At 44.9% G+C, this 27028-nt stretch overlaps 1 protein-coding gene across 5 annotated transcripts in view; it reads right to left on the reverse strand.

The window, feature by feature from the left end:
* The window catches only part of SPHKAP (SPHK1 interactor, AKAP domain containing), a gene marked incomplete in the record, with an annotated part of 381842 nt that overhangs the window by 71962 nt on the left and 282852 nt on the right, over positions 1–27028 (reverse strand). For all 5 annotated transcript variants that reach the window (XM_073625690.1, XM_073625689.1, XM_073625688.1 and 2 more), the window contains 1 exon segment: positions 25848–26100. In XM_073625690.1, coding sequence (XP_073481791.1) covers positions 25848–26100 — 253 coding nt within the window.

Raw genomic sequence — 27028 nt, forward strand, 5'->3', positions numbered from 1 at the left:
GATGGCAGGTGTGTACTGACTCCTATTTAACATTTGTTTGAATGTGATTGCTTGATTCTGAACACAGCTACATCCCCAGTTATAAGAGGGTGTGCACACTTATGCAACCACATTATTTTAGTTTTTTATTTTTACTCCCCCCTAAAAGATTTCAGTTTGTTTTTCAATTGAGTCATACAGTTTATAGGTCACATTAAAGGTGGAAAAAGTTCGGAAATTTTGTAATTTTTTATCTTTGTCTCATTTTTCTACATCACAGAAACCTGACATTTTAACAGGGGTGTGCAACTACATAGCAAATTAGGTTTAATGTAGAAAAATGTAAAATAATGCATTTGGGTGGCAAAAATCTGAATGCAATCTATACACTGGGGGGAGAACCTCTGGGGGAATCTAGGATTGAAAAGGACCTGGGGGTCCTAGTAGATGATAGGCTCAGCAATGGCATGCAATGCCAAGCTGCTGCTAACAAAGCAAACAGAATATTGGCATGCATTAAAAAAGGGATTAACTCCAGGGGTAAAGCGATAAATCTCTCACTCTACAAGACTCTGGTCTGGCTGCACCTGGAGTATGTTGTCCAGTTCTGGGCACCAGTCCTCAGGAAGGATGTACTGGAAATGGAATACAAAGAAGGGCAACAAAGCTAATAAAGGGTCTGGACGATATTAGTTATGAAGAAAGGTTGCGAACACTGAACTTATTCTCTCTGGAGAAGAGAAGCTTGAGAGGGTATATGATTTAAATTTACAAATACCATACTGGTGACCCCACAATAGGGATACAACTTTTTCGCGGAAGGGAGTTTACCAAGGCACGTGGCCACTCATTAAAATTAGAAGAAAAGAGGTTTAACCTTAAACTACGTAGAGGGTTCTTTACTATAAGAGCGACAAGGATGTGGAATTCCCTTCCACAGACGGTGGTCTCAGCAGGGAGCATCGATAGTTTAAAAAAAAACTATTAGATAAGCACCTGAAGGACCGCAACATACAGGGATATACAATGTAATACTGACATATAATCACACACATAAGTTGGACTTGATGGATTTGTGTCTTTTTTCAACCTCACCTACTATGTAACTATGTGTGTAGACTTTTTATATCCACTGTAGGTATATATACAGTGCCTTGCAAAAGTATTCACCCCCCCCCCCTTGGCATTTTTCGCGTTTTGTTGCCTCACAACCTGGAATTAACATGGATTGTTTGAGGATTTGCATAATTTAATTTACAGAACATGCCCACTAGGCATGTGCAATTCCTTTCGTTCCGAATTTGTTTTTTAACGAATTTCGACAAATTCGTTAATTCGGGAATATCCGAATTAACGAAAACCCGTTTAGCAAATTTTTTCCGAATATTCGTAAATTCGATAAAATTGAACATTCGTAAATTCGGGCATTAGTACATTCGTACATTCACAATTTACGAATGTACATTCGTACATTTGTACATTCGCACATTGGTAAATTAGTGAATTCGTAAATTTGTAAATTCAAAAATTCGGAAATCTGAAATAATAGTTAACTAATAAAAACTTAACTATTAGTAATTACTAGTAACTTTGAAATTATAGGTATTGTAACTTCCTTTCAAATTTGGCTGTTAGTGAACGTAACACATACAAATTTATCCGAAGTTATGAATGATCCGAAAAAATGGAATGGAACGTAAGGGTCGGTTCACACTGGGGCAACACGACTTCAGCGCGACTTTGTACCGCGACTTCAACGCGGCTTCAGCGCGACTTCAGCAAATTACGAGGCGACTTGAAGTCGCCTCCATGACAGGGGGAACTCTGCGCCAAATTTTAAATAAAAAACCGGCATGGGTTACCCCTCCAGGAGCATACCAGGCCCTTGGGTCTGGTATGGACCTTGAGGGGAACCCCCTATGCCGAAAAGACGGCGTGGGGGGTCCCCCCCAATCCATACCAGACCCTTATCCGAGCACGCAGCCCGGCCGGACAGGAATGGGAGTGGGGACGAGCGAGCGCCCCCCCCCCCCCTCCTGAACCGTACCAGGCCGCATGCCCTCAACATGGGGGGTTGGTGCCTTGGGGGAGGGGGCGCGTTGCGGGCCCCCCCCCCAAGCACCTTGTCCCCATGTTGATGAGGACAAGGGCCTCTTCCCGACAACCCTGGCCGTTGGTTGTCGGGGTCTGCGGGCGGAGGGCTTATCGGAATCCGGGAGCCCCCTTTAATAAGGGGGCCCCCAGATCCCGGCCCCCCATCCTATGTGAATGAGTATGGGGTACATCGTACCCCTACCCATTCACCTAGGGAAAAAGTGTCAATTTAAAAAAAAACACTACATAGATTTTTAAAGTATTTTATTAGACAGCTCCGGGGGTCTTCTTCCGACTTCGGGGGTCTCTCCGGTTCTTCTCCACGCTCTCCGGATCTTCCTCCGGGCTCCTCCGCTCTCTTCTGCCGCTCTTTTGCTAAAGCGGAGGAGCCCGGTCTTCCGTCTTCTGCCCTCTTCTCTTCTTCTGATGTTGACACGACGCTCTCTCCGGCTAGAATGCTCTCTGTGCGCTCTGCTCTGACTTATATAGGCGGTGACCCCGCCCCCTTATGCCGTCACAGTCCCTGGGCATGCTGGGACTATGACTGCATAAGGGGGCGTGGTCATTGGGTGATGACCACGCCCCCTAAAACGTCACAGTCCCAGCATGCCCAGGGACTGTGACGGCATAAGGGGGCGTGGTCACCACCTATATAAGTCAGAGCGGAGCGCTCAGAGTGCATTCCAGCCCCAGAGAGCGTCGTGTCAACATCAGGAGAAGAGGGCAGAAGGCAGAAGATTGAAGACCGGGCTCTTTCGCTATAGCAAAAGAGCGGCAAAAGAGCAGAAAATAGCGGAGGAGCCCGGCAGAAGATCCGGAGAGCGCGGAGAAGAACCGGAGAGACCCCCGAAGAGAAGAAGGCAGCAGACCGGGCTCCTCCGCTATAGCAAAAGAGCGGCAAAAGAGCAGAAAATAGCGGAGGAGCCCGGCAGAAGACCCGGAGAGCGCGGAGAAGAACCGGAGAGACCCCCGAAGTCGGAAGAAGACCCCCGGAGCTGTCTAATAAATTACTTTAAAAATCTGTGTAGTGTTTTTTTTTAAATTGACACTTTCCCTAGGTGAATGGGTAGGGGTTCGATGTACCCCATACTCATTCACATAGGGTGGGGGGCCGGGATCTGGGGGCCCTCTTATTAAAGGGGGCTCCCGGATTCCGATAAGCCCACAGACCCCGACAACCAACGGCCAGGGTTGTCGGGAAGAGGCCCTTGTCCTCATCAACATGGGGATAGGGTGCTTTGGGGTGGGGGGGCCGCAGCGCGCCCCCCTCCCCCAAGGCACCCACCCCCCCATGTTGAGGGCATGCGGCCTGGTACGGTTCAGGATGGGGGGGGGCGCTCGCACTCCCATTCCTGTCCGTCCGGGCTGCGTGCTCGGATAAGGGTCTGGTATGGATTGGGGGACCCCCCCACGCCGTTTTTTCGGCGTAGGGGGTTCCCCTCAAGGTCCATACCAGACCCAAGGGCCTGGTATGCCCCTGGAGGGGGAACCCATGCCGGATTTTTATTTCAAATTTGGCGCGGAGTTCCCCCTCAAGATCATCTGAGCACAAGTCGCATGCCGAAGTCGGATCATGCGAGACGGCAATCCGACTTCAATGATAGTCAATAGGCTGAAGTCGGATCAAAGTCGGATCAAAGTAGTACAGGGAGTATGCTCTGAAGTCGGAGCGACTTCAGTAGTGTCTATTAAGACGCTCCCATTCACTTAAATGTGAATCTCTTTCTGGGGCGACTTGGGGTGACTTGAGGGCGTACAAGTCGGATCCCAAGTCGTCCCAGTGTGAACCGACCCTGATGAATTAATAATAATAAATAACAATAATAATAACGTTTTATTATTATTATTTATTATTAATTTGTTCCGTTCCATTTGTTTAGATGCAGCATTCATTTTGGATAATTCGTAACTTCGGATAAATTCGTATTTGTTACGTTCACTGACAGTCAAATTTGAAAGGAAATTACAATACCTATAATTTAATAGTTAGTTACTATTTCAGATTTTTGAATTGTCGAGTTTTTCGATTTTCAAACCTCGAATTTACAAATTTCCGAATTTTCCAATTTACAAATGTACGATTTTACGAATTTACGAATGTAAGAATTTACGATTGTACAAATGTAAAAATGTACGAATGTACGAATGAACGAATGTACAAATGAACGAATGTTCGAATTTACGAATGTACGAATGTACGAACGAACGCATTTACAAATTTACGAATGAACGAATTTATGAATCGCGATAATAACGAATGACCCGAAAAACGAAAAAAAAAAAAAAAAAAAACTAATGAAACAAAATGAAAATGAACGAATTTTTTGGCTGTGCACATGTCTAATGCCCACAACTTTAAAGATGTTTTTTTTTTTTTTAATTGTGAAGCACAAATCGGAGAAAATAACAAAAAAAGTCAACGTGCATAACTATTCACCCCCCTAAAGTCAATACTTTGTAGAGCCACCTTTTTTGGCTATCACAGCTCCAAGTCGCTTTTATAAGTCTCTATGAGCTTGCCACATCTTACCACTGGGATTTTTGCCCATTCCTCCTTGCAAAACTGCTCCAGCTCCTTCAAGTTAGATGGTTTGCGCTTGTGAACAGCAATCTTTAAGTCTGACCACAGATTTTCTATTGGATTGAGGTCTGGGCTTTGACTAGGCCATTCCAACACATTTACATGTTTCCCCTTAAACCACTCAAGTGTTTTTTTAGCAGTGTGTTTGGGGTCATTGTCCTGCTGGAAGGTGAACTTCCACCCTAGCCTCAAATCACACAGAGTGGTACAGGTTTTGCTCAAGAATATCCCTGTATTTAGCACCATCCATCTTTCCCTAAACTCCGACCAGTTTCCCAGTCCTGACTGCTGAAAAACATCCCCACAGCATGATGCTGCCACCACCATGTTTCACTGTGGGGATGGCATTCTTTGGGTGATGTGATGTCGTGGGTTTGCGCCAGACATAGCGTTTCCTTTGATGGCCAAAAAGTAAAATTTTAGTCTCATCAGATCAGAGCACCTTCCTCCATACATTTTGGGAGTCTCCCACATGCCTTTTCGCAAACTCAAAACGTGCCATTTTGTTTTTTGCTGAAAGTAATGGCTTTCTTCTGGCCTCTCTGTCATAAAGCCCAAAAGCCCAACTCTATGGAGCGTACAGCTTATTGTCGCCCTATGTACAGATACTCCAGTCTCTGCTGTGGAACACTGCAGCTCCTCCAGGGTTACCTTAGGTCTCTGTGCTGCCTCTCTGATTAATGCCCTCCTTGCCCGGTCCGTGAGTTTTGGTGTGCGGCCGTCTTTTGGCAGGTTTGCTGTTGTGTTCTTTCCATTTGGTTATGATAGAATTAATGGTGCTTCTAGGGATCATCAAAGATTTGTATATTTTTTTATAACCTAACCCTGACTTGTACTTCTCAACAACATTGTCCCTTACTTGTTTGGAGAGTTCCTTGGTCTTCATTGCAGTGTTTGATTAGTGGTGCCTCTTACTTAGGTGTTGCAGCCTCTGGGGCCTTTTCAAAAGGTGTGTATATGTAATGACAGATCATGTGACACTTAGACTGCACAAAGGTGGACATCATTTCACTAAATTATGTGACTTCTGAAGGTAATTGGGTGCCCCAGAGCTTTTTATGGGCTTCATAACAAAGGGGGCGAATTCATACGCACATGCCAATTATCAATTTTTTATTTCTGAAAAATAGTTTTTGTATATATATTTATAATTTTACTTCACCAACTTAGACTATTGTGTTCTGATCCACCACATATAATTCAGATTAAAAAAACATTGAACTAAAGGCTGTAATGTAACAAAATAGATAAAAAGCCAAGGGGGGTGAATACTTTTGCAAGGCACTGTAAATATATATTTATAGGTAGATTATTGTTTATAAATATTTAAGTATTCACTGTATGTTAATGGAATGTCTGCTAGGATAACTGGAGACAAGAGTTTTGTTTAATACATTGTATGTATGTGTTATGTAAAAAGGAAAAATAAAAAGTTTAACAAAGATTATTGGGAAAAAGAACAAAAAAAAAAAACATGAGATCTGAGCTTAAACTAGAAGGGTCTAAATGCTCCTACAATGGGTATAAAAAGTCTACACACCACTGTTAAATGTCAGGCTTCTGTGATGTAAAAAAAATGAGACAAAGATAAATAATTTCAGAACCTTTTCCACCTTTAGCCCCGGTTCACACAGGGGTAACTTGTCAGGTGACCTAGTCGCCTGACAAGTAGCGTCCCGTTCTGTGCAATGGAATCATTGTAATCAGAGCGACGCACTTAGAAAAAGGTTTCTCTACGACTTTGGGGGCGACTTGCATTGACTTCTATACAGAAGTCGTTTTGCAAGTCGCCGCTGAGTCGTGTCCTGGGTCGCCTGAGGCAGTCGTGCTGTAAGTCATGCTGCCTCAGTGTGAACCGACTCTTAATGTGACCTATAAACTATACAATAGAAATCCATTAGGTGGAGGGAAGTAAAAAAAAAAAAAAAAATAATAATAATATGGTTGCAAGGACTTATCTTTGTCTAATTTTTTTTTTACATCACAGAAACCTGACATTTTAACTGGGGTGTGTAGACCTACAGGGGTGCTAGATCCTAGCAGTCAACTTCTCCATTAGCTCCACATCCTTAATTCTAGCATACAATGATCAGGGGGAAGAATGCTTTTTCCAGTTAAGGGCTATAAGACAACACGCTGCCATAAGGACATGGCGTAGCAACTTCCTAAAGGGTTTAACGAGTTTCAAAGTAGATAGACCTGGCAAAAAAAATTGAGTGCCAAAAAGAAACAATCAGTGGGCAACTCCAATACACGTGAAGGAGAGTACCTTTGTTCCCATGACAACGCCAGCAACAATCAAAGCTGGATGGATAGATGGCATGTCGGTGTAGAATTCTTATATCCACTGTATGTACCTGTATTTTTGCATTATTTCTTTAACATACAAACTGCTACTTTTTAAGAAATACATAGCAGATACATTGTAGATATAGCGGGCTAGTCTGATTGCCTGTAGAGGTAAGAAAGAACCATTAAAACAAATTGTACCACACTTTGTAAGGACCTTCTACATTCCTTTTGAAATAGATCATGGGTGCTCAACCTTTTGAAGAGCGAGGGCCACTTAAGTTATTTGGTAACTGGTCGTGGGCCACAATGAAATGAAATGGTTCAGAATATAAACTTTTTATTTTGAATAGCATAATAAACATTTTCCTCCTGTAGCCGCTGAATGCTGGTAGGAAGGAGAGGAGGAGAAGCCTCAGTTCCTGTATATGCCATCCTGTCCAAGTGTAAAACAGGGAGGACCCACAGCTCCCCTGGACCATGGGACGGGGTCGCCATTGGGACCCCTGATGCTACACCAGTGGTTGGGGATGTATGGTAAAAATATGGCTCAACTATGGGGTTTTACTGACCCCCAAAATGCAAATATAAACAAGTCCTTAGCTGCTCTTTGCCATAGACTTCTATTATATCTTACGGGTGTGGTGACAGCACACCAAAACTCCTGCATTCAGTTTGAGGTGGAGGGTCACATCAGAGGGCTCTGCGTTCCACAGGTTGAGCACCCCCGCTATAGATCAACTATGAAATTGAGGATTCTGAGAATGCAAGTTTTTCATTTTTTGCTGATGGTTAAAGCGGAGGTCCGCTGAAAAAAAAATATTAAAAGCCAGCAGCTACAAATACTGCAGCTGCTAACTTTTAATATATGGACACTTACCTGTCCAGGGAGCCCACGATGTCGGCAGCCGAAGCCGATCCGACCATCGGCTGCTGTTGCCGCCATCCTCTATAAGGGAATAGGGAAGTGAAGCTGTGCGGCTTCACTTCCTGGTTCCCTACTGCGCATGCGCGAGTCACGCTGCGCGTCCTCTCGGGTCCCTGCTGTGTTCTGTGTCTCACAGAATACAACGGTGGAGGAGAGTGTAGGTGCCGGAAGTGGCATAGGTCACCGCAAGCGCCGCAGTGATCTATGCCAGGAAGTGGGAGCAAATACCTGTATTAGACAGGTATCTGCTCCCTCCTCCCCCCTGAAAGGTGCCAAATGTGACACCGGAGGGGGGGAGGAATCCAAAAAGTGGAAGTTCCATTTTTGGGTGGAACTCCACTTTAACCACTTCCCGCCTGGCCCATAGCAGATGACGGCTGGGCGGTGGTTCCGTTATCCTGACTGGGCGTCATATGCCGTCCAGCAGGATAACATGCCACTGCGGCCGTGGGGGCACGCATCGCGGCGATCGGTGGAGCGGTGTGTCAGCCTGACACACCGCTACACCGGTCTTGGTAAAGAGCCTCCGGCGGAGGCTCTTTACCACGTGATCAGCCATGTCCAATCACAGCTGCTCATGATGTCAATAGGAAGAGCCGTTGATCGGCTTTTTCCTCACTCGCGGAGAGCCGATCGGCGGCTCTCCTGACAGGGGGGGTCTGCGCTGATTGTTTATCAGCGCAGCCCCCCCCTCAGATGACCACTGGACCACCATGGATCGCCACTAGGACCACCAGGGAAGGGGCAACATGTGGATGGCCAGGTATGTACCCCATGGCCATCCACATGTGCCCAATGTGCCCATTAGTGCCCACAAATGGGCACTGATTGGCACCATTATGTTTCAGTTCTGCCCAGCAATGCCACCAATCAGTTTTATCAGTGCCACCAATCAGTGTCATCAGTGCCACCAGTCAGTGCCCATTGGTGCCACCTGTCAGTGCCCATCTGTACCCATCAGTGCCCATCAGTGCCCACCTGTCAGTGCCCATCAGTGCCACCTTTCAGTGCCACCCATAAGTACCCATCAGGGCCACCCATAAGTACCAATCAATGCCACCTACGAGTGCCCATCAGTGCCGCCTATGAGTTCCCATCAGTGCCACCTATGAGTGCCCATCAGTGCCACATACCAGTGCCACCTATCAGTGCTGCCTATCAGTGCCCATCATCAGTGCCCATCAGTGCCACCTCATCAGTGCCACCTCATCGGTGCCCATCAGTGCCGCCGTATCAGTGCCTGTCATTGAAGAAGAAAACGTACTTATTTACAAAAAATTTTAACAGAAACAAAGAAAAACTTGTTTTTTTTCAAAATTTTCGGTCTTTTTTTATTTGTTGCGCAAAAAATAAAAACCGCAGAGGTGATCAAATACCACCAAAAGAAAGCTCTATTTGTGGGAACAAAATGATAAAAAAATGTGTTTGGGTACAGTGTATCATGACCGCGCAATTGTCATTCAAATTGCAACAGCGCTGAAAGCTGAAAATTGGCCTAGGCGGGAAGGTGTCTAAGTGCCTGGTACTGAAGTGGTTAAACTTGACAGACTTGTATCATTTTTCAACCTATTTACCCATATAAATAATTAATATGTTTGTTATTTTCTTCTTTTTTAAAAAGGCATTAACAAACATGTTTACAGATCACCTTACGCTGTCATGTATGTATTATGGATGAAGACCCTCCAGTGCTTGTCTAATAGATGTTTATATGTATCCTTACTTTACAAGCTGTGGATGTAGAACTGTACACCTTCCTCTGTACTGGACACAAATGAGCTGATACAGTGAGAAAATTTTATAAATGCATCTTAAAATGCACTCTTAAAAGCATTTTGCCAGACTGATTTTTTTTTGCATCTTATACTCAATCTATAAATATATATATATATATATATATATTATAATTTTTTATATCCATTGATGTAACACAGTGGTGACACAATTTTTTCCAAAGCAAGTAAACTATTCAATTGGTAGCATGTTGGCTTATCCATAGTAATGCAGGCTAGAACCTCGTGCACATGGATACGATTGTTGGCCAACCAAGCATCTGATCTTTGTCAAAAGGGTGTGTGCCAGGATCTTGTCTTGCATACTAACGTTACACAATTGTCGTGCAACAAACACGAACGTAGTGACGCAATCCGAGGAATTTCAGCTCTTGAGCGCCATCCTTTGGGTCCCTTCTGCTAATTTCGTGTTTGGTGAGCATTGATTTCGAGCATGCGTGTTTGTACTTTCTAATTTTGTGTGACGGATTTGTGTACTGACCATACGAAAATCTGATGTCAAACGGTTGTCCACCGAAAATGTACTAGCCTGTCATCCAACATGTGTTGGCCCAAAGTTGGACAACAATTGTCAAAAGGAGCGTACTAATGGTAGGATTTTAGGACAACAGTCTGTCAACAGACAATCCTCTGCCAACAATCGTACCGTGTGTACGAGGCTTAACCACTTGACGACCGCCTCACGCCGATTTACGTCGGCAAGGTGGCACGGACAGGCAAAATCACGTACATGTACGTGATTTGCCTTCCGCGGGTGGGGGGGCCGATCGGACCCCCCCCGGTGCCCGAGGCGGTCGTCTTTTCTCCCACGGCGATCGGAGATGAGGGGGAGGCCATCCGTTCGTGGCCCCCCCCTCGCGATCGCCGCCGGCCAATGAGAACATTCCTTTGCTGCTGTATGCTAAACAGCAGCAAAGGAAATGATGTCATCTCTCCTCGGCTCGGTAATTTCCGTTCCGGCCCGAGGAGAGAAGACAAGTGAGTGAGTGCACAACACACACACACACACAGTAGAACATGCCAGGCACACAAAACACCCCGATCCCCCCCCCCCGATCGCCCCCCCCGATCCCCCCCCAATCACCCCCCCCCCCCTGTCACAAACTGACACCAGCAGTTTTTTTTTTTTTTTTTTTTTTTTTCTGATTACTGCATTGGTGTCAGTTTGTGACAGTTACAGTGTTGGGACAGTTAGTATTACCCCCCTGTAGGTCTAGGATACCCCCCTAACCCCCCCTAATAAAGTTTTAACCCCTTGATCACCCCCTGTCACCAGTGTCGCTAAGCGATCATTTTTCTGATCGCTGTATTAGTGTCGCTGGTGACGCTAGTTAGTGAGGTAAATATTTAGGTTCGCCGTCAGCGTTTTATAGCGACAGGGACCCCCCATATACTACCTAATAAATGTTTTAACCCCTTGATTGCCCCCTAGTTAACCCTTTCACCACTGATCACCGTATAACTGTTACGGGTGACGCTGGTTAGTTTGTTTATTTTTTATAGTGTCAGGGCACCCGCCGTTTATTACCGAATAAAGGTTTAGCCCCCCGGTCGCCCGGCGGTGATATGCGTCGCCCCAGGCAGCGTCAGATTAGCGCCAGTACCGCTAACACCCACGCACGCAGCATACGCCTCCCTTAGTGGTATAGTATCTGAACGGATCAATATCTGATCCGATCAGATCTATACTAGCGTCCCCAGCAGTTTAGGGTTCCCAAAAACGCAGTGTTAGTGGGATCAGCCCAGATACCTGCTAGCACCTGCGTTTTGTCCCTCCGCCCGGCCCACCCAAGTGCAGTATCGATCGATCACTGTCACTTACAAAACACTAAACGCATAACTGCAGCGTTCGCAGAGTCAGGCCTGATCCCTGCGATCGCTAACAGTTTTTTTGGTAGCATTTTGGTGAGCTGGCAAGCACCAGCCCCAGGCTGCGCCAGATTAGCGCCAGTACCACTGACACCCACGCACGTACCATACACCTCCCTTAGTGGTATAGTATCTGAACGGATCAATATCTGGTCCGATCAGATCTATACTAGCATCCCCAGCAGTTTAGGGTTCCCAAAAACGCAGTGTTAGCGGGATCAGCCCAGATACCTGCTAGCACCTGCGTTGTGCCCCTCCGCCCGGCCCAGCCCAGCCCAGTCCACCCAAGTGCAGTATCGATCGATCACTGTCACTTACAAGGCACTAAACGCATAACTGCAGCGTTCGCAGAGTCAGGCCTGATCCCTGCGATCGCTAACAATTTTTTTGGTAGCATTTTGGTGAACTAGCAAGCACCGGCCCCAGGCAGCGTCAGGTTAGCGCCAGTACCACTAACACCCACGCACGCAGCATACGCCTCCTTTAGTGGTATAGTATCTGAACGGATCAATATCTGATCCGATCAGATCTATACTGGCGTCCCCAGCAGTTTAGGGTTCCCAAAAACGCAGTGTTAGCGGGATCAGCCCAAGATACCTGCTAGCACCTGCGTTTTGCCCCTCTGCCCGGCCCAGCCCAGCCCACCCAAGTGCAGTATCGATCGATCACTGTCACTTACAAAACACTAAACGCATAACTGCAGCGTTTGCAGAGTCAGGCCTGATCCCTGCGATCGCTAACAGTTTTTTTGGAAGCTTTTTATTGAACTGGCAAGCACCAGCGGCCTAGTACACCCCGGTCGTAGTCAAACCAGCGCTGCAGTAACACTTGGTGACGTGGCGAGTCGCATAAGTGCAGTTCAAGCTGGTGAGGTGGCAAGCACAAGTAGTGTCCCGCTGCCACCAAAAAGACAAACACAGGCCCGTCATGCCCATAGTGCCCTTCCTGCTGCATTCGCCAATCCTAATTGGGAACACACCGCTTCTGCAGCGCCTGTACTTCCCCCATTCACATCCCCAACCAAATGCAGTGGGCTGCATGAGAGGCATTTCTATGTCCTCCCGAGTACCCCTACCCAACGAACCCCCCCAAAAAGATGTCGTGTCTGCAGCAAGCGCGGATATAGGCGTGACACCCGCTATTATTGTCCCTCCTGTCCTGACAATCCTGGTCTTTGCATTGGTGAATGTTTTGAACGCTACCATTCATTAGTTGAGTATTAGCGTAGGGTACAGCATTCCACAGACTAGGCACACTTTCACAGGGTCTCCCAAGATGCCATCGCATTTTGAGAGACCCGAACCTGGAACCGGTTACAGTTATAAAAGTTAGTTACAAAAAAAGTGTAAAAAAAAATATATGTATAAAAAATAAAAAAAAATAGTTGTCGTTTTATTGTTCTCTCTCTCTCTATTCTCTCTCTCTATTGTTCTGCTCTTTTTTTACTGTATTCTATTCTGCAATGTTTTATTGTTATTGTTATTGTTATTATGTTTTATCATGTTTGTTTTTCAGGTATGTAATTATTTATACTTTACTGTTTACTGTGCTTTATTGTTAACCATTGTTAACCATTTTTTTGTCTTCAGGTACGCCATTCACGACTTTGAATGGTTATACCAGAATGATGCCTGCAGGTTTAGGTATCATCTTGGTATCATTCTTTTCAGCCAGCGGTCGGCTTTCATGTAAAAGCAATCCTAGTGGCTAATTAGCCTCTAGACTGCTTTTACAAGCCGTGGGAGGGAATGCCCCCCCCCCCCACACCGTCTTCCGTGTTTTTCTCTGGCTCTCCTGTCTCAACAGGGAACCTGAGAATGCAGCCGGTGATTCAGCCAGCTGACCATAGAGCTGATCAGAGACCAGAGTGGCTCCAAACATCTCTATGGCCTAAGAAACCGGAAGCTACGATCATTTTATGACTTAGATTTCGCCGGATGTAAATAGCGCCATTGGGAAATTGGGGAAGCATTTTATCACACCGATCTTGGTGTCATCAGATGCTTTGAGGGCAGAGGAGAGATCTAGGGTCTAATAGACCCCAATTTTTTCAAAAAAGAGTACCTGTCACTACCTATTGCTATCATAGGGGATATTTGCATTCCCCGAGATAACAATAAAAATGATTAAAAAAAAAAAAAAATGAAAGGAACAGTTTAAAAATAAGATAAAAAAGCAAAAAAATAATAAAGAAAAAAAAAAAAAAAAAAAAAAGCACCCCTGTCGCCCCCTGCTCTCGTGCTAAGGCGAACGCAAACGGCGGTCTGTCGTCAAACGTAAACAGCAATTGCACCATGCATGTGAGGTATCGCCGCGAAGGTCAGATCGAGGGCAGTAATTTTTGCAGTAGACCTCCTCTGTAAATCTAAAGTGGTAACCTGTAAAGGCTTTTAAAGGCTTTTAAAAATGCATTTATTTTGTTGCCACTGCACGTTTGTGCGCAATTTTAAAGCATGTCATGTTTGGTATCCATGTACTCGGCCTAAGATCATCTTTTTTATTTCATCAAACATTTGGGCAATATAGTGTGTTTTAGTGCATTAAAATTTAAAAAAGTGTGTTTTTTCCCCAAAAAATGCGTTTGAAAAATCGCTGCGCAAATACTGTGTGAAAAAAAAAAATGAAACACCCACCATTTTAATCTGTAGGGCATTTGCTTTAAAAAAATATATAATGTTGGGGGGTTCAAAGTAATTTTTTTGCAAAAAAAAATAACTTTTTCATGTAAACAATGAGTGTCAGAAAGGGCTTTGTCTTCAAGTGGTTAGAAGAGTTGGTGATGTGTGACATAAGCTTCTAAATGTTGTGCATAAAATGCCAGGACAGTTCAAAACCCCCCCAAATGACCCCATTTTGGAAAGTAGACACCCCAAGCTATTTGCTGAGAGGCATGTCGAGTCCATGGAATATTTTATATTGCGACACAAGTTGCGGGAAAGAGACAAATTTTTTTTTTTTTTTTGCACAAAGTTGTCACTAAATGATATATTGCTCAAACATGCCATGGGAATATGTGAAATTACACCCCAAAATACATTCTGCTGCTTCTCCTGAGTACGGGGATACCACATGTGTGAGACTTTTTGGGAGCCTAGCCGCGTACGGGACCCCGAAAACCAAGCACCGCCTTCAGGCTTTCTAAGGGCGTGAATTTTTGATTTCACTCTTCACTGCCTATCACAGTTTCGGAGGCCATGGAAAGCCCAGGTGGCAAAAAAACCCCCCCAAATGACCCCATTTTGGAAAGTAGACACCCAAAGCTATTTGCTGAGAGGTATAGTGAGTATTTTGCAGACCTCACTTTTTGTCACAAAGTTTTGAAAATTGAAAAAAGAAAAAAAAAAAAGTTTTTTCTTGTCTTTCTTCATTTTCAAAAACAAATGAGAGCTGCAAAATACTCACCATGCCTCTCAGCAAATAGCTTGGGGTGTCTACTTTCCAAAATGGGGTCATTTGGGGGGGGGGGGGGGGGTTTGTGCCACCTGGGCATTCCATGGCCTCCGAAACTGTGATAGGCAGTGAAGAGTGAAATCAAAAATTTTCACCCTTAGAAATCCTGAAGGCGGTGATTGGTTTTCGGGGCCCCGTACGCGGCTAGGCTCCCAAAAAGTCCCACACATGTGGTATCCCCATACTCAGGAGAAGCAGCTAAATGTATTTTGGGGTGCAATTCCACATAGGCCCATGGCCTGTGTGAGCAATATATCATTTAGTGACAACTTTGTGCAAAAAAAAAAAAAAAAAAAAAGTGTCACTTTCCCGCAACTTGTGTCAAAATATAAAATATTCCATGGACTCAATATGCCTCTCAGCAAATAGCTTGGGGTGTCTACTTTCCAAAATGGGGTCATTTGGGGGGGGGTTTGTGCCACCTGGGCATTCCATGGCCTCTGAAACTGTGATAGGCAGTGAAGAGTGAAATCAAAAATTTACACCCTTAGAAATCCTGAAGGCGGTGCTTGGTTTTCGGGGCCCCGTACGCGGCTAAGCTCCCAAAAAGTCCCACACATGTGGTATCCCCATACTCAGGAGAAGCAGCTGAATGTATTTTGGGGTGCAATTCCACATAGGCCCATGGCCTGTGTGAGCAATATATCATTTAGTGACAACTTTTTGTAAATATTTTTTTTTTTTGTCATTATTCAATCACTTGGGACAAAAAAAATAAATATTCAATGGGTTCAACATGCCTCTCAGCAATTTCCTTGGGGTGTCTACTTTCCAAAATGGGGTCATTTGTGGGGGTTTTGTACTGCCCTGCCATTTTAGCACCTCAAGAAATGACATAGGCAGTCATAAACTAAAAGCTGTGTAAATTACAGAAAATGTACCCTAGTTTGTAGACGCTATAACTTTTGCGCAAACCAATAAATATATGCTTATTGACATTTTTTTTACCAAAGACATGTGGCCGAATACATTTTGGCCTAAATGTATGACTAAAATTTAGTTTATTGGATTTTTTTTATAACAAAAAGTAGAAAATATCATTTTTTTTCAAAATTTTCGGTCTTTTTCCGTTTATAGCGCAAAAAATAAAAACTGCAGAGGTGATCAAATACCATCAAAAGAAAGCTCTATTTGTGGGAAGAAAAGGACGCAAATTTCGTTTAGGTACAGCATTGCATGACCGCGCAATTAGCAGTTAAAGCGACGCAGTGCCAAATTGGAAAAAGACCTCTGGTCCTTAGGCAGCATAATGGTCCGGGGCTCAAGTGGTTAAGGTTCTAAAAGATCTAACACATTTTAATAATGACACCATTATTTATTTGTTTTCTACTGATATGATCACAGTGCCAACATCTAAATGAAAATTATCCCAACACTTCCTCAATGGCTACTGACAGCTTCTGAAGACTGTGGCATCAACAAACACAGTAGAATGTTTTCATGCTATTTTGTCATTCCATACAGTCTAACACCAGACCCGTATATAATTGACTTTAATCATGATATATTACATTTGTATTAAAATAAAACCTGCTGAATTGTTCCAACATCCTCTTCACATAGGCATGACATAAAAGCAGAATAAAACCTTATTCTGTTAAAAGAAACATGGAAGTTCGGGCTGCAGATCTATTCTTTTAAAAAAATACTTGTGGACTGACTGTCATGCTGACCCTTTGACTTTAATATTTGGAGTCTCTGACCTGAAACATGTATGTAATTAAAGGCTTTTGACTATTTCCAACTCTCCTGATTCGTATACTTGTTCCAGGTCAGAGACTACTAGAGCCATTTTCAGGAGGTTAAAGATACAGATTTCAAGATCAGCAGGACAGTTTTTCAAATTACGCAATGCCATCACCCTACACCCAAAAATGTTGAGAATTGTAATGTTCTATTTGAAAGGTTATTTTAGAAAATGGATAAATAGATGAATGACATATCCTCTATAGTTGTAGAAGAATGATATTTCCTTCATATCTCATGCCAATAACATAGACCTTAGTGACAATGTCAGATCATCTCTCTTTCTTCTCATCAATGATGACTTTTATTATGTTGCTGCTATCACTGCAGTCATGGTGTATTTGACATAAGCAGGATTGTACTAAGAAAAGGTCACTGGGAAAGACATGAAGAGTGATCGCGGTTAAGGCAAAAGACTTGATTTACAAAAGTGTTAAGTGAGGTGAAATGAATGTTGTCACATCAAACATTCAATCATATGTAGACGTTCTGTTTTTTTTTTTATTCTCCTGCACACATATGGATGTTTGAAGTAAACACAGGCCAATTGGGTTTAGCAGTATTCTGAAGCAGAAGGTACAGTGCAGTGTGTTATGAAAGGCACTATATGATTTGTCTATTTTAACCACTTCAATACCGGGCACTTAGACACCTTCCTGCCCAGACCAATTTTCAGCTTTCAGCGCTGTCGCAGTTTGAATGACAATTGCACAGTCATACAACACTGTACCCAAACTAAATTTTTATCATTTTGTTCCCACAAATAGAGCTTTCTTTTGGTGGTATTTGATCACCTCTGCGGTTTTTATTTTTTGCTAAACAAATAAAAATACGGAAAATTTTGAAAAAAATAAAAGTTCTGCTTTTGTTTCTGTTATAAAATTTTATAAATAAGTATGTTTTCTCTTTCACTGATGGGCACTGATAAGGCGGCACTGACAGGCACTGATAAGGCAGCACCGATGAGGTGGCACCAATGAGCGGGCCCTGACGGGCACTGACGATGGGCACTGATATGCGGCACTGATGGGTACTGGTAGGTGGCACTGATGGGTGGCACTGATATGCAGCACTGATGGGTATTGATAGGCAGCACTGATGGGCACTCATGGGTGGCACTGGTGGGCACTGATGGGCACTGATAGGTGACACTGATGGGCACTGAAAGGCTGCAAAGATGGGTTCTTATGGGTGGCACTGATAGGCGGCCCTGCTGGGCAGTGATAGGCAGCACTGCTGGGCACTGATAGGCAGCACTGATGGGCATTAATACGTGGCACTGATGGGCATCCCTGGTGGCACTGGCAGTGGTAGGCATGTGAGTGGGCACTGATTGGCAGCTGCCTGGGCACAGATTAGTATTTCCTTGGGGGTCTAGGGGGGGCATACCTGATGGTCCAGTGTGGATGGCCATCCTGGCCGTCCTGGGCGGCATGATGGTGGTCCTGGGTGGGATCCGAGGGGGGGGGCTGTGCTGATAAACAATCAGCACAGCCCCCCCCATCAGGAGAGCAGACGATCAGCTCTCCTCTACTCGTGTCTGTCAGACGCGAGTGAGGAAAAGCCGATCACCGGCTCTTCCTATTTACATCGTGATCAGCTGTGATTGGACACGGCTAATCACGTGGTAAAGAGTCTCTGTCAGAGACTTTTTACCTAGATCGGAGTTGCGGTGTGTCAAACTGACACCCCGCAACAATGATCGGCGTGCAGCGGCTTAATATCCTGAGGACCTCATATGACGCCCAGTCAGGGTATTGAAACCACTTTGCCACCGTCATTCTGCTATATGGCGGGCGGCAAGTGGTTAAGATTAAAGCGGTTGTAAAGGTTCGCAGATTATTTAAAAAAAAACCAAACATGTCATACTTACCTCCACTGTGCAGTTGTTTTGCACAGAGTGGCCCCGATTGTCCTCTTCTGGGGTCCCACGGCGGCTCTTGAGGCTCCTTCCTGCAAGAGCTAACCCCCTCTGGGGCGTGCTCCCGTGCCACACAATCGGCGTCCATAGCTGCCAATTGTATGACTCCCCCCCTGGCGGACGCGTCATTGGATGTGATTGACAGCAGCAGGAGCCAATGGCTGCGCTGCTATCAATCATCCAATGAAGAGCCGACATGAGCTGGGGGAAAGCAACGCGGGATCGCACCCACGGAGATTCGGGGCTCAGGTAAGTAAAACGGGGGCTGAGGGGGGGGCGTTGACTGTAAGGTGTTTTTTCACCTTCATGCATAGGATGCATAAAGGTGAAAAAACACGAAGGTTTACAACCACTTTAATCCTAAAGTGCCTCTGTGTGCCATGTTTAGACTAATATAATGCAAAACTGAACCCATTCTCTGAGTGAAATAACGGCCCCAGAACTGGTATGCAAACCAGAAGTCAGATGAGGAAAATGTTCATGACTGGTTCCTGGGACATGCAGCTGCTTTGTTTTGTGACAGATTAAACTCAGTGTTCCATCAGCAAGACTGAAAGAGTGTAGTTAAGCCTAAACTCCAGCTTTACCTGGTCTTAAAGAGGTTGTAAACCTCCATTGGTAAGTTGTACCTATAATAAGGCTTACCTATAGGTACTGTAAATATCTCCTAAACCTGCGCTGTTTAGGAGATATTTGCTGTACACGGCGCGGTTGATGTCATCGGCACATGCGATGTGAAGAAGCGGCGGCCTATTCCATTTCTTCATTAGCAGGATCCTCTACGCTACTATAATGTCTTAATTTGATTTCACTGCACATTGTGAGCTTCTCACAGTGTGCATTAGGGCCCTTTTACACTGCTGCGACTTAAAAGTCGTGCAATTTTTCCACAATTTTTCCTCCGTGATTTTGACATGATTTTATCGTGGTTTTGCCACAATTTTGTCGCGATTTCAGGGAATGCCTGTGTAAACTTGAAGTCTATGGACCTCAACTCGCATCAAAGTCAGACCAAAGTAATACAGGGACTACTTTGAAGTCGGTGCGACTTGAAGTCGCACAGATATGAATGGTTATCTTTGGGAATCATGGGGTACGACTTGTCATGTGACTCTGATATCCAAAGTCGCAGGAAAAGGCACACAAGTGTGAAAGGGTCCTTAGAAGTTCCAGCAAGTCAAAAAAATCGTCTTCTTCAGCATTACTGTTCTTAGTCAGCCTCTTTCATTCATTGAATTTTAATTATTTTAATTATAGAGGCTTAGCATCATATGTGAGCAGTCTACATGCAAATACAGTCTGGCTAGAAACGTCTACTCCTCCAGACTGGTACTTCCCCCTAAAGGCATTTTAATTTCCTGGCCAGCCCCACTTCAGCACACCTGGGTTTGCTCCTCCTGCAAACCCTCAGGACCACCCTTACCCTAGCTCAGGGGTGTCCAAACTTTTTTCAAAGAGGGCCAGATTTGATGAAGTGAACATGCGTGAGGGCCAACCATTTTGCCTGACATTCTTTGAACCATTAAAATTTGGTCTAAGTGTGTTTGTTCAAGCACCAATACACTGCCCAACAATAATTCTCTTGCCTTTGTGGCTGTGTGTGGTGAAGAGAGCTTGGGCGTGTTATTTGGATATACCATATTTATCAGTGTATAACAAGCACCTTCACTTTCAAAGGGAAGTTTCAGGAAATACTCTTAAATTTTAAATAAAGAACTGTGAAGCAAAATAAGGGTCAGTGCCCATCAATGCAGCCTAATCAGTGCCCATTTGCAGCCTCACAAGTGCCATGAATACAGCCCCACCATTGCCATGAATGCAGCACCCACATTGACATGAATGCAGCACCCACATTGACATGAATGCAGCCCCACCATTGCCATGAATGCAGCCTCACCACTGCCACGAATGCAGCCCCACCACTGCCATGAATGCAGCCTCGCCATTACCATGAATGCAGCACCCACAAATTTACATGAATGCAGCTTTTCTTTTATTGCATTATCCTGCCCTAAATAGCTATGGTAGATCCCAGGTATGCTGACGTGGGGGCTGGCCAGGAAAACTGTTACCAATACTTACCTTAATTTTCCTTTCCTGGTCAATCCTCGCGTCAGCACTACTTTGCTTCTCTCCCTAAGTGAGCTGTCACTGCTAAATATAGAAGAACAAGAGGGAATGGGAGGGCTCTCTTTTATGAGCTAGGGTAAGGGTGGTCCTGAGGGTTTGCAGGAAGACCAAACCCAGGTGTGCTGACTTGAGGACTGGCCAGGAAAGGAAAATTATGGTAAGTATTGGTAACAATTTTCCATTATTTGCATAATTCCCATGAGCCAGCCCACTGCTTGCATCAGGGCTGAGAACTCTTAAGAGGAGTAATGAGGCAGAGTGCTGTGATGTCTTCAAGAGGTTATATAAAGCTACCCATCAAACCCTCCCCACCTTCCATTATCTGCCCAAATTGCATAGAGTAGTGCAAAGTACCTTAAATAAGGTATATAATGAAAATGTAAAGGTTTTTAATTAAAAATGTCATTAGCATGTGGATGAAGGGAGGAGGGAGGTACCAGGAAAGGCAAAATATAAGCAGAATATACTTCAGCTGTGAAAATGTGTATTATGCCCTGTACACACGAGCAGACTTTTCGACCGGACTGGTCCGACGGACTGAATCCGGCGGACAAAATGACCGTGCGTGGGCTTCATCGGACTGTTTCTGTCGAAAATCTGACTTTAGATTTGGAACATGTTTCAAATCTTTACGTCGGAACTCCGCCGAACCCAGTTCCTATTGAAAAATCCACTCGTCTGTATGCTAGTCCAACGGACGAAGACCAACGCTAGGGCAGCTATTGGCTACTGGCTATGAACTTCCTTATTTTAGTCCGGTCGTACGTCATCACGTACGAATCCGTCGGACTTTGGTGTGATCGTGTGTAGGCAAGTCCGTTTGGTCGAAAGTCCGTCAAAAGTCCGTCGAAAGTCTGTCGGAAAGACTGTCGGACCTTTGTTGCCGAAAAGTCCACCCATGTGTACAGGGCATTAGACTTACTCAAGAGCTGGTTCTGTCCAGCTCAGTAGATTGCTTTAAAAAGGCCTGGATTCTTTCCTTAATGTACATACTATAACTGGGTACTAATATTTATAGGTAAAGTTAATCCAGGGAAGATCCAATTGCCTCTTGTAGGATCAGGAAGGATTTTTTTTATTTGCTGGACCAAATTGGATCATGCTTTGCTAGGGTTTTTTGCCTTCCTCTGATTCAACTGTGGGTATAGGATTGTGTATAAAGGAATGTAAAAAAATGTTTTTGTTTGTTTTCCCCTTTTTATTGTGTAGCACCCTGGTCTTTAGGCAGGGTTGCTCCTAAATTTACCTGCCAGGTATAGCTACCTTGGCTAAATGTTGAGGATCAATTGATTTCACTCTAATGCCTCGTACACACAATCGGACATTCTGACAACAAAATCCATGTTTTTTTTCCGACGGATGTTGGCTCAAACTTGTCTTGCATACACACGGTCACACGAAGTTGGTCGGAAATTCCGAACGCCAAGAACGCGGTGACGTACAACACGTATGACGAGTCGAGAAAAATGAAGTTCATTAGCCAGTGCGGCTCTTCTGCTTGATTCCGAGCATGCATGGCACTTTGTGCGTCGGAATTGTGTACACATGATCGGAATTTACGCAAACGGATTTTGCTGTTGGAAAATTTGAGAACCAGATCTCAAAATTTGTGCGACGGAAATTCCGATGGAGCCTACACATGGTCGGAATTTCCGACAAAAGGCTCCCATTGAACATTTTCCGTTGGAAAATCCGACCGTGGGTACGGGGCATTAGTCTGTAATTGCTGCTCTTCTCTCTCCACTAGGTGGCCAGGTACCTGGTGGCATTAGATATGAGAAGGGCACTGCAAGGTCAGATTATGGGTATATGGGGTATCTCAGCCAAAGGGCAGGGGTTTTCTTAAATTCCTTGGCCTGCTGGGAGAACCTATATATTTGGGTGGAGTCAGGTGATCTATGTTTTGTGCCACCTGGACGGCTGTCTAGGTGGATTTGTGTTGTACTGCCTGGGCTGCTAGGCCGGAGATTGGGCCTATCCCGGGCACATCTGACTGCTAGGCTGTCTGAGGGCCTATCCTACGAGAGCAGCACGGGGTTGGGATTGTGGCTTGCAATCCAACCAGAAGTGACGGTTCTGCAGGCCAGAGGTCCTGTCATGGTCGGACGTAGAGGGGAAGCTGTCGCCACTAGGGGACCAACCACCTTATTACCAGGGACCACAGTGAGTAACTGAAGCAAGTACCGGAGCAATATTCTCACCAACCGGGGATGGTGAAGAATCAGGAAACTTCAGTGGGTATCAAGCCAGGGACCCAGCCAGCAGAGGTGACGCTTGCAGAGCAGCCTTATGCTTTAAGCCAGGGACTGAGCAGGCCAACGTGGGTGAAGATTGAGAGGTATTTTGAGTGCCAAGCTAGGGACCCAGCAGAGAAGCGTGGGTGACGCTTGAGGAAGATACCTTCGTGAAGATTGGAGGAGCTCAGTGTGAGTGAATCGTCTAGTGAGAGACTGGGAGCTCAGTGGGCTGAAGAACTACAAGAAGTGATTGTAGTGGAAGTGAAGGAACTGTTATGCTTTGTGTTAGGAACTGTTAAAGACTGTTGCCATAGGAGACAGCATTCCTGCACATGCAGATGTGGCGTCTTGATTGATGCCTTTCCCTGCATGGCTGTCCTCCTATTGAAGTCTCGGAGTCTGCCAATTAATCTTGCAACTACCTAAGGGTGTCCTGGCCATAACCCTCTCTCCCAAAGTTCTATTAAGTGAAATAAAAATCTCTTTTGCATTCAAGAAGTGTCTGGCACCCACTATGCCTCAAAACCCATCACACCATATACAGAAGGATGTCAGCTATCTCTGGCCCTGGAGGTTCTCATTAGACTGAAGGAGGCCTGGGACCTTGCTACAATTGATTGAACTAGATCAGGGGTGCCCAACCTTTTGAGGAGCGAGGTCCACTTTAGCGACTTGGTAACAGGTCACGAGCAACAATGAGCGGAGTGGGCAGATGACAGATCTGTGTCTACTCTGCATATGCAGAGCAGACACGGACACAGCCCGCTCTACTCTATGGGCCCTCTGATCCACCCAGACAGAAGAGGATGGGTCCCCTTCTGTTTTTTTAAGCAGATCGGATTGGAGATATGGGGCTGTAAATGGATGCATGCAGGTCAGTTTAAATCTGCCACTCTATAGAGGTGAATGGAGGGTCTGATTGGGTCCACCTGAAAAACAGACAGGCGGACCCGTGCGGACCCGTGCGGACCAATCATGTGAAAGGGGCCTAAGGCTACTTTCATACTGATGCACTGCAGTACCTGCACTTCAACTGACCTCAACCTTCACTTTTTCCTCAGAATTCCTGCAGGTATCGCTGGCTGCTGCTGTCCCCAGTCGGGTAAGGCTGGTTGTTGCTGCCAGCTGTCCTCCAGGGTTGGTACTGCTGGTGGGTCGTACTGGTGGGTACTGATGGCTGGTACTGGTGGTGGGTACTGCTGGTGAGTACTGCTGGCTGGCAATGCTGGCAGCACTCATATGTCTATTTGCCAAAGACAACCTCTGGATACGGCGATGAGCACGTGCACTCAACTTCTTTGGCTGACCATGGAGAAACCTGTTCTGAGTGAAACCTGTCCTGTTAAACTGCTGTATGGTCTTGGCCACCGTGCTGCAGCTCAGTTTCAGGGTCTTGGCAACCTTTTTATAACCTAGACCAGGGATATGCAATTAGCGGACCTCCAGCTGTTGCAAAACTACAAGTCCCATAATGCCTCTGCCTCTGGGTGTCATGCGTGTGGCTGTCAGAGTCTTGCTATGCCTCATGGGACTTGTAGTTCTGCAACAGCTGGAGGTCCGCTAATTGCATATCCCTGGCCTAGACCATCTTTATGTAGAGCAACAATTCTTTTTTCAGATCCTCAGAGAGTTCTTTGTCATGAGGTGCCATGTTGAACTTCCAGTGACCAGTATGAGAGAGTAAGAGCGATAACACCAAATTTAACACACCTGCTCCCCATTCACAACTGAGACCTTGTAACACTAATGAGTCACATGACACCGGGGAGGGAAAATGGGTAATTGGGCCCAGTTTGGACATTTTCACTTAGGGGTGTACTCACTTTTGCTGCCAGTGGTTTAGACATTAATGGCTGTGTGTTGAATTATTTTGAGGGAACAGCAAATTTACACTGTTATACAAGCTGTACACTCACTACTTTACTTTGTAGCAAAGTGTAATTTGCCATTTTTCACTATAATACATTGGTTGCAGCCCAATTTTTTGTAATCATCATATGCAAGCCTCTACTATATACACTATGAGGTTGATTTACTAAAACTGCAGAGTGCAAAATCCGGTGCAGCTCTACATTAAAAGCTTCAGCTTACTTAAACAAGCTGAAGATAGAAGCTGATTGGCTACCATGCACAGCTGCATTAGAGTTTTCACTCTCCAGTTTTAGTAAATCAACCCCTATTTGTATAATAATAAAAGCAAAGTATCTGGTATGCTCAGCCAAATGGGATAGATTCAGAGGTACAATCAAGGACACTTGAAAACTGGAAACAATCCTGTTAAAACAAAACTGTCCTTGGAGATCTGTAATGCCACGTACACACGAACGGAATGTCCCTCAGAAAAAGTCAGATGGGAGCTTTTCATCGTATATTCCTTCCGTGTGTATGCCCTATCGGACTTTTTCCGTCGAAAATTCAGATGGTCTTAGATAGAGAACATTTTCTAAATTTTTCAGACGGAAATGATTACTATCGGAAAACCCACTTGTCTGTATGCTGTTCTAGTGAGATTAGCAGAAGGAGCTCAAAGGGTGGCGCAGTGGCTATTGCACTTCCTTTTTCTAGTCCCGTCCTACGTGTTGTATGTCACCGCGTTCTTGACGGTCGGAATTTGGTGTGACCGTGTGTATGCAAGACAGCTTGAGTGGAATTCCGTCGGAGAAACCTTCAGAGTTTATTCCAACGGCAAAACCGCTCGTGTGTACACGGCATTACAGTACCACAGCTTAATAAAAAAAAACACCATTCTATTTCAGTGTTCATGTCACCATGTAGTCAATCCACCAAATTATGTTTTTTCTATTTTAATACACTTTTTAATCCAACTTACCTTCCTTGCAGTTCTCCTCTTCACTGTCATCCAGCTGTTCAGAGGCTGTTAGGAAATCCTCCTCTATTGATGACACCGAGCAGTTAGTATCATCCTCTGCATGCAGTGGGGAGGTTTCACCCTGCAAATGGTTCTCTTGGGCCAACTCCAGACCCAGTAGAAACTTATTCAGTTCCAAGATTATATAATTTGAGGAGATCATCTCTGGAGCTCCCTCTCTTTGTAGCAAGCAAATCTCATCTGGGCAAAACATCTGTAAGAGAGTTAAACAATCTGTGTGAATCTTATATATCTTTCCAATACAGTAAAACCTTGGATTGCGAGCATAATTTGTTCCAGAAACATGCTTGTAATCCAAAGCACTCGTATATCAAAGCAAATTTCCCCATAAGAAATAATGGAAACTCAAATGATTCGTTCCACAACCCTTTATTCATAGGTCCTTCAGTTTATAGTCCATATAAAAAGATTATAGCAATGTGATAGGTTGTGTAACCATAAAATGTCCATCTACATATGGAAGCCTACACAAGGGGATTAGAAGCAAAATCCAGCAGGAGCTACAAAGTATAAAAGAGAAGAGAGGCGCCTCTAAGTGTAGCAATATGTTGCTAAATGTTGTACCTTCATTAAATGTAACCATATTGCTACACTTAGAGGTGCCTCTCTTCTCTTTTATACTCAGTTGTGACCAGGGGCGGACTGATAACTCATGGGGCCCCCGGGCAATAGGAGATTATGGGGCCCCCAGGCAATTAGAGATTATGGGGCCACACAGTATACACACACACACACAGTATACAATCACACAGTATACACATACATGTACACACAGTATACACAGACAAGTGTAAAAAAAACACAGATTTATACATACTTCCAGTGGTTTTACTGAGGCTGGCAACCCTGATGGGGCCCCCTAGTGGCCCAGGGCCCTCGGGCAGTGCCCGAGTGGCTCAATGGTCAGTCCGCCCCTGGTTGTGACTTGATGCTACTCGTATATAAAAAATTTGCTCGTATATCAAGTCAAACATTAGCATCACTAGACCTGTGAATTTGGGGCATGTACTCCAGGTTTCTTGCCCACTGCCAAAGTCAACATTGACCTTTAACAGAGCATGTTGCATGATTGTCAGAGCAACTTGCTCTGCTGTAGCTGACAGCACAGGGCAGAGTGGTAT

The sequence above is a fragment of the Aquarana catesbeiana genome, linkage group LG04 (genome assembly GCF_042186555.1).
Source record: "Aquarana catesbeiana isolate 2022-GZ linkage group LG04, ASM4218655v1, whole genome shotgun sequence".
NCBI lineage: Eukaryota > Metazoa > Chordata > Amphibia > Anura > Ranidae > Aquarana > Aquarana catesbeiana.